The sequence below is a fragment of the Nerophis lumbriciformis genome, linkage group LG33, assembly GCF_033978685.3.
Source record: "Nerophis lumbriciformis linkage group LG33, RoL_Nlum_v2.1, whole genome shotgun sequence".
NCBI classification, from domain to species: Eukaryota; Metazoa; Chordata; class Actinopteri; order Syngnathiformes; family Syngnathidae; genus Nerophis; species Nerophis lumbriciformis.
Genome location: NC_084580.2, coordinates 2,028,873 through 2,042,500, shown reverse-complemented (window position 1 = coordinate 2,042,500; position 13,628 = coordinate 2,028,873). Strand labels below are relative to the sequence as shown.

The window sequence follows — 13,628 nt, the reverse complement described above, 5'->3', positions numbered from 1 at the left end:
ATCCACGCAAAAAACTCCATTCTCATCCACAACAGTACACCATGGCAAAAAAAGAACAATGCAACATTTGACGTCACTATGGGAAGTTTTGACGGAGCAGAAACGTGTGAACTCGTTGGGAGTTTCCTCCTCTCCCAGCTCGCTAGCCTCAATCTGAACCTTGGTATTTACCGTGATGACGGACTGGCAGTGTGTCGCGCCTCGCCAAGGAGCAGCGAGAATACCAAGAAGCGCATATGCCAAATTTTCAAAGAGAACGGCCTACGGATCACGATTGAAGCCAACAAGCAAACCGTCAACTTCCTTGACGTCACTTTCAACCTGAGAAATAACAGCTACCAACCATTCACGAAACCCAACACAACACTCCAATACGTGCACCATGACAGCAACCACCCACCTACCACCACGAAAAGAATACCTACCGGAATCAATAAAAGGCTATCGATGCTGTCATCTAGCAAAGCTGAATTTGACCAAGCAACCCCCCCGTACCAAAAAGCCCTTGATGAAAGCGGATACAATTTCACCCTCACCTATGAACCCACGCCAGGAAACCAGCCAAAAAAGAACAGAAAACGAAACGACATCATCTGGTACAACCCCCCATACAGCAAAAACGTCTCAACGAACATTGGACACAAATTCCTCAATCTGATTGACAAACACTTTCCCAAAGACAACACCCTAAGAAAAGTATTCAACAAGAACAACATTAAATTGAGCTACAGCTGCATGAACAATATACGACAAATCATCTCAAACCACAACAAAACAATTGCAAATGAGCCGTCGGCCCCCAGACAGAGCGACTCCAAAACCAACAAAGGATGTAACTGTCGAAAGAAACCTGATTGCCCTCTCAACGGGGGATGCTTACAAACATCAGTTGTCTACCAATCTAAGGTAATACGCAAGGACATTAACACATCCGACACATATGTAGGATTAACCGAGGGAGAATTCAAAACCAGATGGAACAATCACAAGGCTTCTTTCAGGAACAAAAACCTGCGAAATGCCACAGAACTCAGCAAACACATTTGGGACCTCAAAGACAATAATGTTGAATATTCAAAAACATGGCAAATTCTTGCATCCAGCACACCTTACAATAGTGGTAATAAAAGATGCAACCTATGCTTGAAAGAGAAACTGTTTATTATTTACCGTCCAGACCTGTCATCCCTCAACAAGCGCAGTGAAATTGTAACAACATGCCGCCATAGACGGAAACACCTCCTAGGTAACACATGAGCCAATCACCACGCCCCTAGGCCAGCCTGTACCCACCCACTCTGTGCCCTATATAAACCATGGTATGCGAATGCTCCCATTAAAATCTCCTGATGATTGAGGGCACCCCCCCTCATGAAACAGGCCTGTAGAGATGAAATAGTCTTGTGATTTTTTTCCCACACATACATATATATTTATATATATATATATATTATTGAAAATACCATGTTTGTGTGAGTATGGCTCCAGTAGAGTCCACAAAACCCCACATAATTAGAAATACAGAGGTAATGACATAATTGCGATTCGCTTTCCTCAGCTGGACGAGTTCATCGTTGAAGCCGTCACCATCGGGCAGATCGGCAGGGTGAGGATCGGCCATGATGGCAAAGGTGGTGGCTGCGGCTGGTTTCTTGATAAGATCATAGTAAGAGAGGATGGACAGGCTGAGGCACAGGCCATCGAGTTCCCATGCAGCAGGTGAGTGATCCTGCTCAGGTGTGGGTAAGTCGGGCATTGCTTTTAACACATGCATGGTGGCGTGAAGATGGCTGGATCGCAATGAGGACGACGGGCAGATCGTTCGAGAGTTAGTCCCATTCTCTGATGGACAGCGTCTCTACAGTAAGATTTTGGTTTCCCCTTTTGAAGCCACAGCACGATGGTCCTTATTTACTACATGCTCGTGTGCCCCGCAGATGTTGGCTACCACATCGCAGTGAAGACAGGCAAAATCCCCGGGGGCAGCTCGGACTCCACGGTCTTCGTCAAGCTTTACGGGGACAAAGGTGACACCAGTAAAATGATGCTGGTGGTCTCTGACAATAACCTGAGAAATTACTTTGAGACGGGTCGCATCGACATCTTCACTGTGGAAACCTCTGATGTTGGACAGGTGAGACATTGGCTTTTGTGTAGATCTGCCTTCTAGCCTCAGGCTTCTATCTTTCACTTCCAGATCAACCGCCTGATGATCGGCCACACCAACGAGGGTTTACGGGCCGGCTGGTTCTTGGACAGCGTCCAGATTTTGGTCCCTCTGAACGGAAAGCACTACATGTTTCCCTGTCATCGTTGGCTGTGCAAAGGGGAAGCTGACGGCAAGACGGAGGTGGAGATTTACCCCAGCGAAATCCTGGACACACAGCAACGTACGTCACACACACCGTTCACAATATCCTGCTGTTTGAGTGCATGTAAAAGTAAACATGTTGCTTTGTAGTTTTACCAGTGATCAACTATGAGGTGTCAGTTACAACTGGAGATGAGATGTTTGCCGGCACAAATGCCAAAGTGTTCATTCAGATTTACGGGGAAAAAGGCAAGACTGAAGTCATCACTCTCGACAGCCGGTCCAACAACTTTGAAAGGAACACCACAGATATATTCAAGGTATCATCAAAACGACCCATGAAAGTGTTAAAAACAATTGAGCCGCAACCACTCTTGCTCTTCAAGATCGAGGCCAAAGACGTGGGGAAGGTTTTCAAGGTCCGCATCGGCCACGATGGCTCGGGGTTGGGATCCGGCTGGTTCCTAGAGACAGTGGACGTCAAGCATACAATGATGGCTATGGTGCCCAAGGAGAAGAAGAAGGAAGACAAGAAAAAGAAGAAAAAGAGAAAGGAGGAGGAAGTAGGAGAGGCTATGCAGGTAGTGGTGCTGACATATCATTTCCCCTGCTCGCGTTGGCTGGCTGGAGGAGAGACTGATGGCGAGCTGCAAGTGGAGCTGCTGCCTGATGGCGCAGAGGAACTGGAAGGTACAACGCACCCATAGCGATACAATATTGCCATCTGACAAAAACGATTGTAATATCAAAAGAAATATGGTGTGTGTCCCAAATGGAACAGGAAGACGCACAAACTTATAATATCCTGCCTCATTACTGCGAACAATAATAATGAGAATTAGGGGTGTGGGAAAAAATCGATTAGAATTCGAATCGCGATTCTCACGTTGTGCGATTCAGAATCGATTCTCATTTTTAAAAAATCTATTTATTTTTTTGTTATTATTTTTTATTTATTAATTTTTTTTATTTTATTTTTTTTATTAACCAATCCAACAAAACTATACACAGCAATACCATAACAATGCAATCCAATTCCAAAACCAAACCCGACCCAGCAACACTCAGAACTGCAATAAACAGAGCAATTGAGAAGAGACACAAACACGACACAGAACAAACCAAAAGTAGTGAAACAAAAATAAATATTATCAACAACAGTATCAATATTAGTTACAATTTCAACATAGCAGTGATTAAAAATCCCTCATTGACATTATCATTAGACATTTATAAAACAAATTAAAAAAAAGAACAATAGTGTCACAGTGGCTTACACTTGCATCACATCTCATAAGCTTGACAACACACTGTGTCCAATATTTTCACAAAGATAAAATAAGTCATATTTTTGGTTCATTAAATAGTTAACACAAATTTACATTATTGCAATCAGTTGATAAAATATTGTCCTTTACAATTATAAAAGCTTTTTACAAAAATCTACTACTCTGCTTGCATGTCAGCAGACTGGGGTAGATCCTGCTGAAATCCTATGTATTGAATGACTAGAGAATTGTTTTGAATTGGGAAAAAAATCGTTTTTGAATCGAGAATCGTGTTGAATTGAAAAAAAAAACGATTTTGAATCGAATCGTGACCCCAAGAATCGATATTGAATCGAATCGTGGGACACCCAAAGATTCACAGCCCTAATGAGAATACAGATGTAATGACATTACATAACAATACAATCACAAGATACATCCTATTTAACCATACATCATAAATAATTACATCTATGGTTAGGTTTTTTATATCCAAAAAGGAGTGGGAGGAAGTGAAACTTATTCACTCCCACCCTCCACCCATCCATCCATTTTCCTCCGCTTATACGAGGTCGGGTCGCGGGGGCAGCAGCCTAAGCAGAGAAGCCCAGACTTCCCTCTCCCCAGCCACTTGGTCCAGCTCCTCCTAGGAGATCCCAAGGCGTTCCCCGGCCAGCAGGGAGACATAGTCTTCCCAACGTGTCCTGGGTCTTCCCCGTAGCCTCCTACCGGTCGAACGTGCCCTAATCACCTCCTTAGGGAGGCGTTCAGGTGGCATCCTGACCAAATGCTCGAACCACCTCATCTGGCTCCTCTCGATGTGGAGGAGCAGCGGCTTTACTTTGAGCTCCTCTCGGATGACAGAGCTTCTCACCCTATCTCTAAGAGAGAGCCCCGCCACCCGGCGGAGGAAACTCATTTCGGCCGCTAATACCCATGATCTTGTCTTTTTGGTCATAACCCAAAGCTCATGACCATAGGTGAGGATGGGAACGTAGATCGACCGGTAAATTGAGAGCTTTGCCTTCCGGCTCGATACAGCGTCCGCATTACTGAAGACGCCGTACCGATCCGCCTGTCGATCTCACGATCCGCTCATCCCTCACTCGTGAACAAGACTCTGCGGTACTTGAACTTTCCCACATGGGGCAAGATCTCTTGCCCAACCCGGAGATGGCACTCCACCCGTTTCCAGGCGAGAACCATGGACTCGGACTTGGAGGTGCTGATTATCATCCCAGTCGCTTCACACTCTGCTGCGAACCGATCCAATGAGAGCTGAAGATCCTGGCCAGATGAAGCCATCAGGACCACATCATCTGCAAAAAGCAGAGACCTAATCCTACAGCCACCAAACTGGATCCCCTCAACGCCTTGACTGCACCTAGAAATACTGTCCATAAAAATTATAAACAGAATCAGTGACAAAGGGCAGCCTTGGCGGAGTCCAACCGTCACCGGAAATGGCTTATAATATCCTGCCCCATCACTGCGATATAACAATAATAATGACAATACAGATATAATGACATTATATAACAATATAATCACAAGATACGTCCTATTTAACCGAATACATCATATAGAATTACATCCATGGTTAGGTTTTATATATCCAAAAAGGAGTGGGAGCATGTGAAACTTCCACCCCTTATTACTTATTACTTACTACTCCCACCCCTTATTCATAAATTAACTACCTAGATTTTTTTGTCAGTACGATCTATACAGTCTTTAATTTACTGGTCTTATTTTAATATGCCATTAATAATCTTTATCTCACATACAAACACATGTTTTAGCACAAGCATACATACGTATACACATATATAGGCACATACAGTACATTTACAAGTACTAAGTGACCGTAACACTAACAAATAATAAGTAAACAAATAATAATAACGTAAACACCATGTGATTGTTAGAAACATACATATTGAAAATAATGTCTGGTTATCTTTTTAAGCTGAACAATAGTTGGACATTCTTGTAACCGCATATTCAGTCTGTTCTATAGTTTAACTCAATTAAAGTCATTTTATGTAGGGTAGTCCCTTGAGATGCAGCATCTTGTTTTGAAAGGAGTCCTAATAAAAATACATAAAAACATAACATTTATATTACAACAATAACACACTTGTCTACCACTTCCACTTCCACATCACACCAGCTCACACACATTTACATAATCAATTGCAATATAATACAGTACACTATATATAACATATAGAAACACAAAAGTGTATTGACTTTACCCCTTAAATCATAATTGCCTTCCATTTCAGTGAATAATGTTGGTACATTTCCAGGAAGTAAATATTTTTTTCTGTGAATGTGAAATTTTGGTAGACATTTTTAGTAATTCTGCATGTAAGAAAAATGCATATAAGTGATCACTATTGCCTGCCTTATAAGTTACCCTTATTCTCTAATCTCCAATGGGGTCCAATAGTTTATGCCTTATATACGCGTTAATTTAGTATTTGTATCATATTTGTACTCCTTGTGGGCACTTGTAAGATCTGACCCTGTTTCCAGTCTGTGATGTTGAAGGTTAAGAAAGAGTAAGTCATTCATCCCTTGTATTGTCTCACAGTCAACACCTACGAAGTGTGCGTCTTCACGGGTGATGTGCTGGGAGCTGGGACCGACGCCAACGTCTTCATTAATATTTACGGCGATAACGGCGACACCGGAGAGCGTTATCTCCAGAACTCTGACAACATCAACAAATTTGAACGAGGAGAGGTACTTTTGCCGCAAGTTTTAAGCAGCTTTTTTGTCTCACCGCACACTACAACGCAACACGATCCACAAGCAGTGATGTGTGTTCTGGTTGGATTACAAAGCCCCCTCCTCCCATGGCAGGCCAGCCAACTGTGACTGAGAGGATCTGAGGCATCCACTCTGTCACTGAACCTGTCCTACTTTTACTCATTACTTGAATACAACTTATGATTTATTCAGCCCTACATTACACCTGGCTTTGCAAGGACATACATCATGTCCTCAGACAGTTACATCCTGTTTATTTGGGATCTTGGATACCAAGCAGATCTATCCCACTTGTATACGATAGGTTTTGCATACAAAAACAGCCCTAAATGAAATTTTAAATGCAAAAGTGTACTGCAAAAGTACACTTTTGTATTTAGTTACAGGGGACTTCAAGAATTCCAATCTACATTTAACATCTAGATGTCATGTTTTGGATACGCTTTGGTATTCATTTTATGTAAATTTTGATCCACAGTGCCATTTTTTAACCAACTTTTTAGGTGTGTTTGCAAAAGTTTTTTTGTTGTGGACATTCCCCTAGTTGCAAATGTACCCCTCCACACCACGCCCCCTTGAGCTTACTGGGTTTGCTTCTCCCCCCTTTAGCAATAGCAAACTTTTTACAACAGAAAAAAGAAAAAAAATAATAACAAAAAGCGAACTCATAAAAGGAGAGACGAAAAACAACTCAGGACGCGCACAAAAGTGTGGAGAAACAGAAATCACAAACAAAAGGTGTGGAGAGAAAAAATTCAACACTACATGTGAGGGTGAGTTGAGCCAGAGCAAGAGTGGAGCCAGAGCAGAGGAGATGAACACGACTGGAAGGGTGAAGCATCAGGAATCAACGGGCGCTGAGTGAATGCACTGGAGAGCTTAGTAGTCAGGAGGAAATGGCCAACAGGTGTGCGCAAAGGTGGCTCCACCCCATGGCCCGGAAACCAGGCACTGCAAAAAAAGCAGACAAGCGGCAGCAGGACTTCCAGAGAGACTTCATGAGAGTACCCCGTCTCCCTCTTTAAGGTGACCCCTGGTGGCCTTACTAGTTTTTCAGGATGGAGAGAGTGTTAGTGACGAAGAAGGGATGGATCGAGGATACAGGAGCTGGAGACCCATGAGCGTTGTTTGGAACCGTACCCGTCCCAGTCGACTAGATACTGAACTCCCCAGGCCCATCTTCTAGAGCAGGGGTGGGCAATTAATTTTTACCGGGGGCCGCATGAGCAACCCAAGCACTGCTGGAGGGCCACATCGACAATATGTCAATTAAATTTTGCTCAATATTATTTTTGATATACCGTAAGATAAATAATAATAATAATAATAATTGATAATAATAATAATAATAATTTCATTTAACCTAACCTAACTTTATACTAAAGCAGATTGCTTTTGATGGTTTTATTTTTAACACTGTCTTACAGAACACTTCCTGATATATGTATAATACAATGCAAAAATTTCAATTTCTGCACAGGGTTAATTTCTGTCACTTTATCCTGCATCCTCTTTAAAAGTCCAACATTTTTCCCCATCAGATTTGGACAACCATCTATTGTCACACCTGCCAGCTTGTCCCATTTCAGTCCTAACATGTCCAAACACGCATTTACCTATGTGAACAAGTCATTACCTGTGTTTGTCCCTTTAATTGACTGCATGGCTGCCAGCTCCTCCGTGATTTGAAAGTCTGCAGTTATTCCACGTAAGAAGATGAGCAGCTGGGTGGTGTCACGCACATCGCAGCTCTCATCCAAAGCCAGCGAAAAACAGTCAAAGTCGGCCATTCTGTTCGTCAGCTGAAGCTCCAAGTTTCCAGCGATGGTCTCAACCCGCCTCGTTACAGTGCGTCGGGAGAGTGACATGTTCTCAAATGCGCCCTCTTCTCCGGGTATATCAGCGCAACAGAGTCCAATAAGCACTCCTTAATAAACTCTCCGTCAGAAAACGCCTTACTTTTTCTGGCGATTTTGTGAGAAATGACAAAACTTGTCCTGTTCCTGGTCAGCCCGCTCCGCCTGGCCGTTGGTGTGGGGATGATATCCTGATGAAAGGCTCTGGGTGGCTCCCAACGCATTGCAAAAAGCCTTCTAAACTTGGTATCCCCTGTCCGAGACCAGGTCCAGAGGGATACCATAAACGTGGAAAACGTGCTTGACCAGTAGTTGAGCAGTCTTTAGGGAAGTAGGTAGTTTAGACAGGGGAATGAAGTGTTCCATCTTTGAAAATTGGTCGACCACATTGAGTATGACAGAGTTGCCCCAGGAAACTGAAAGGCCTGTAATGAAATCCAATGCAATGTAGGACCATGGTCATGACGGAATGGGTAGTGGATGGAAAATAACGTCTTTTCCCATCGCCGGCCACCAAAACCTCTGTGAGACCAAGAACAAAGTGTGCCTCATGCCAAGATGACAAGATATTTTAGAGGAGTGCCCCACTGCAGGACTTCACACCTCAATTTATTTGGGACAAATAGCTTGCCTGCAGGAACGTTGTCGGGGGCCTTGGTCTTGGTGGCAGCATCGGACACCCGCCTCTCTACCTCCCATTGGAGTGCTCTTATCACTCCATTAGCCATTGCTAAACGTGCAAGCACTGAATGTAGACAGCCGAGCGGAGGAAGATCTCTGCTAAAATGCCCTCACAAGTAGATGAGTCGAACTGTGACGTCACAAATTGCCCATTGTTAAAGAAACACTTCCAAACACAGTGTTTAAAGGCATTAAAAACTGCATCCAAGGTCACGCCAAAATGCATGAACCTTATGATTTGACGCTTTGGTATATATTGTTTAACATTGGTATTTAACATTTACAGTCGTGGTCAAAAGTTTACATACACTTGTGAAAGACATAATGTCATGGCTGTCTTGAGTTTCCAATAATTTCTACAACTCTTATTTTTTTGTGATAGAGTGATTGGAGCACACTCAATTTTTTTGGACAAAGATAAGACCTTCTGGAGAAAAGTTCAGTGGTCAGATGAAACAAAAAATTTAGCTGTTTGGCCACAATACCCTGTTATATGTTTGGAGGAGAAAAAGTGAGGTCTTTAATCCCAGTACCACCATCCCTACCGTCAAGCATGGTGGTGGTAGTATTATGCTCTGGGCCTGTATTGCTGCCAATGGAACTGGTGCTTTACAGAGAGTAAATGGGACAATGAAAAAGAAGGATTACCTCCAAATTCTTCAGGACAACCTGAAATCATCAGCCCGGAGGTTGGGTCTTGGGCGCAGTTGGGTGTTCCAACAGGACAATGACCCTATACACACATCAAAAGTGGTAAATGAATGGCTAAATCAGGCTAGAATTAATTAATTTAGAATGGCCTTCCCAAAGTCCTGACTTAAACGTGTGGACAATGCTGAAGAAACAAGTCCATGTCAGAAAACCAACAAATTTAGCTGAACTGCACCAATTTTGTCAAAAGGAGTGGTCAAAAATTCAACCAGAAGCTTGTGGATGGCTACCAAAAGCACCTTATTGCAGTGAAACTTGCCAAGTAACATGTAAGCAGAGGCTTGTGGATGGCTACCAAAAGCACCTTATTGCAGTGAAACTTGCCAAGGGACATGTAAGCAAATATAAACATTGCTGTATGTATACTTTTGACCCAGCAGATTTGCTCACATTTTCAGTAGATCTATAATAAATTCATAAAAGAACCAAACTTCATGAATGTTTTTTGTGACTAACAAGTATGTGCTCCAATCACTCTATCACATAAAAATAAGAGTTGTAGAAATGATTGGAAACTCAAGACAGCCATGACATTATGTATGTAAACTTTTGACCACGACTGTATAAGTCAAAAAAGACGAACATCATCATAGGTCCCCTTTTAACAAGTTCATAATTCAAATACCTCTGCAATTTCATGTTCCCTGAAAGGTTAAAGCAAAAAAGTGAACTTTTAAACGTGTTACTTTTCTGTGACTGTCCATTGTATTGTGTTGTATTTGTTCTTTTAGCAGCAAATGAACACTTCCTTTTTACATGAAGTGTTTTACTATAATCTACAATCTTTAAAGGTATAATATGTCATACGTTGTGATTATAACACTCTTTAACTTTATATTTGTGTTTGACATGCAACAGACCGTTTATTGCTTTTTTTGTTTGTTTTGCAGGAGGACGTTTTCATACTGACAGCTATTGATTTGGGTTCTCTGAAAAAGCTTCGGATCCGTCATGACAACACACGGTCATATTCAGCTTGGTACCTTGATCGTGTGGAAATAGTGGACACAAAGGATGACACGACGTAGGTGAAACTCGCACCTATTTAATATATATATTTTTGTCATTTATGGGTCTTTTTGTCACATGTAATTAAGGGGGAAATGCATGAATTTTGCCTATCATTTACAATCCTTATGTGAAACAGGCACACATATGTTTTTATATTTTTTTGCAAATAAACACTAGCAAGAGTCAGCTAACAATGGGGCCAATAGGAGTCGCTCTATTCCACCGCATCACGCTCTAAAAACATCCAAAAGCCTCCAACAATGTTTTATATACACGCTGTAAGTATATACCGTATTTTTCGGATTATAAGTCGCTCCGGAGTATACGTCGCACCGGCCGAAAATGCATAATAAAGAAGGAAAAAAACATATACGTCGCACTGGAGTATAAGTCGCATTTTTGGGGGAAATTTATTTGATAAAATCCAACACCAAGAATAGACATTTGAAAGGCAATTTAAAATAAATAAAGAATAGTGAACAACAGGCTGAATAAGTGTACGTTATATGACGCATAAACATACCTGCCAACTACTCCGGTTTTCCCGTAATTAGTACAGTTTTCATCAACCTATTCCGGGTTACGGTTGCAGTGATAAAAAATACGGTTTTTCATTAATTAAAATTATTTTTATTTTTTTTTAAGTTTTATTCACGAAATCGCGTAACAACAATGACAATCGACACTGCTTCCTAGGGCTGGGCGATAAAACAATAACAATATATATCGCGATAGACATGTGATCAATATCAATAGAAAATGGGGTCGATAGAACGTTCGATAATTTCACTGAGTTCTGTTAGAAAAAATAGGAAGAAATGCCGAGCCGGAACCGCACGGCATTCTGGGGGGTGTAGGCAGAGGAAGGGCTTTGGCCTCTCAACCTATCACGGCCGAGCCTGAACCGCAAGGCATTCTGGGAAATGCTAACAGGAAAAAAAAAAAAAGCAACAACGGCGAGCTGATGACGAGGAGTGAAACAAAACGGGAATATGAGTGCGGCAGCACAAGAGGAAATTGTAAATAAAAAAGGAAACGTCACGTCACCAGTTTGGCAGTATTTTGGATTTTTTAAGTCCGATACGAATCAGAGTAATACTGTCTGCAAACTTTGCAAGGTCGTCGTCCCGACCAAGTCTGGGGACACGAGAAACTTATTTTACCACCTGATAGGGTAACCATTTCCATGACACCAAAAAGGAGGTCATTATGCGGCATATCAATAAATTACTATGGTGTACATAGGACTCTGGTATACCTTATTTATAGTACAATTTTGAGTGGTTTAAAGATGATGTTTGTGTGGCTGAATAGGAAAAAATATTAAAGTCAAATGTTTGTTAACAGTATTTGTATTTATTCAATACATTGTGGTGTTCAAAAAGTGACCACTGAGATGAATCTTTTCAAGTGCAGAGTGCCACAAAGCATAACATGTGTGGACTTAAATGTAGTTAACATATATAATAAAAAGAAAAATGCCACTAAAAATGTTCCACATCAACATCAAGGCTGCTTGCTGCATATCTGGTTGCGTTATGCAGAATATGGGCCAAACAGTTTGCAGGGAGCACATCTTTTTGGCTCAGTTTCAGCTTCTGATACACACTGTTATGTTTGCCACAATTGACACTGGCATTGTCTGCTGCATATGCAGACATGTTTTTCACCTCTAAGCCAGACATCTCAAGTTTTGCCAGCAGCTGGTTTGTTATGGCTTCTGACGTTTCGTTGCTGTCACTATAAAAATCCAACAGGACATGTTGGATGCCTTCATCAAAGTGAAAATACCTTACCACAATGGGAAAACACTTGTTTGTTCCTTTATTTGAGGCGTCGGTTGCCACGGAAAAGGGTAGGTTGTTTTCTTTTATGTAGTCGGTATGTTCCTGTACTGAATAGTGAGCGATGACGTTCTCGCACAATGCCTTGGCTTTTGTTCGGCCACAGGCCATCCCTTTAGCTGTGGGCTAGTCACTGAAAATCTCCCGGTCCCCTTTCATGCCGCAGTCTAAACTTCTGTAGGACTGGTGCTGCTTTACAGCAGTGGTTCTCAACCCTTTTTTCAGTGATGTACCCCCTGTGAACATTTTTTTAATTCAAGTACCCCCTAATCAGAGCAAAGCATTTTTGGTTGAAAAAAAGAGATAAAGAAGTAAAATACAGCACTATGTCATCAGTTTCTGATTTATTAAATTGTATAACAGTGCAAAATATTGCTCATTTGTAGTGGTCTTTCTTGAACTATTTGGAAAAAAAGATATACAAATAACTAAAAACTTGTTGAAAAATAAACAAGTGATTCAATTATAAATAAAGATTTCTACACATAGAAGTAATCATCAACTTAAAGTGCCCTCTTTGGGGATTGTAATAGAGATCCACCTGGATTCAGGAACTTAATTCTAAACATTTCTTCACAAAAAAAGAAATCTTTAACATCAATATTTATGGAACATGTCTACAAAAAATCTAGCTGTCAAGACTGAATATTGCATTGTTGCATTTCTTTTCACAGTTCTTTTTGACAGACATTTTAGTGAGGGTCAAACCATCATGGCATGGGGGAAACTCTGGGTTTATGGTAATGAATGGAATAGCCTACTTAATTTGATGTTCAGTTTATGAACTTACATTACATTACATACCCCCAGGGGTACGCGTACCCCCATTTGAGAACCACTGCTTTACAGCATGGTACACCTTGCACAGCTCCGCAGCGGTTATCTTGTCATCCAGGGGCGACGAAACTTCACGAAAAAATGTCCTCATTGAAGAGGTACCTGCCGCATGTTTATTACTTTTATGTTTATCCGCGCACCCGCATGCCGTTCAATTGCAGCATTCCCCTGACTACTTACGTCGACATCACAGCGACAAAGTGTGCAGAAGCCATGGAATGAGTCTCGACTGCTTTTCGTTATAAATTCGTTCTCTTTTATCCATTCAGAATTAAACGAGGTCTTGCGTTTTGGCATGATGCTAACTTTCTGTCAATGTCATGCCGCAACA

General features: G+C 41.6%; 1 protein-coding gene across 1 annotated transcript in view; it reads left to right on the top strand.

The window, feature by feature from the left end:
- The window catches only part of loxhd1b (lipoxygenase homology PLAT domains 1b), a 78,423-nt gene that overhangs the window by 29,530 nt on the left and 35,265 nt on the right, over positions 1–13,628 (top strand). The window contains exons 15-22 of the mRNA XM_061928287.1: positions 1,559–1,719; positions 1,787–1,863; positions 1,938–2,134; positions 2,198–2,390; positions 2,471–2,631; positions 2,698–3,001; positions 6,179–6,330; positions 10,496–10,629. Coding sequence (XP_061784271.1) covers positions 1,559–1,719; positions 1,787–1,863; positions 1,938–2,134; positions 2,198–2,390; positions 2,471–2,631; positions 2,698–3,001; positions 6,179–6,330; positions 10,496–10,629 — 1,379 coding nt within the window. The remainder of the gene's footprint in view (positions 1–1,558; positions 1,720–1,786; positions 1,864–1,937; positions 2,135–2,197; positions 2,391–2,470; positions 2,632–2,697; positions 3,002–6,178; positions 6,331–10,495; positions 10,630–13,628) is intronic.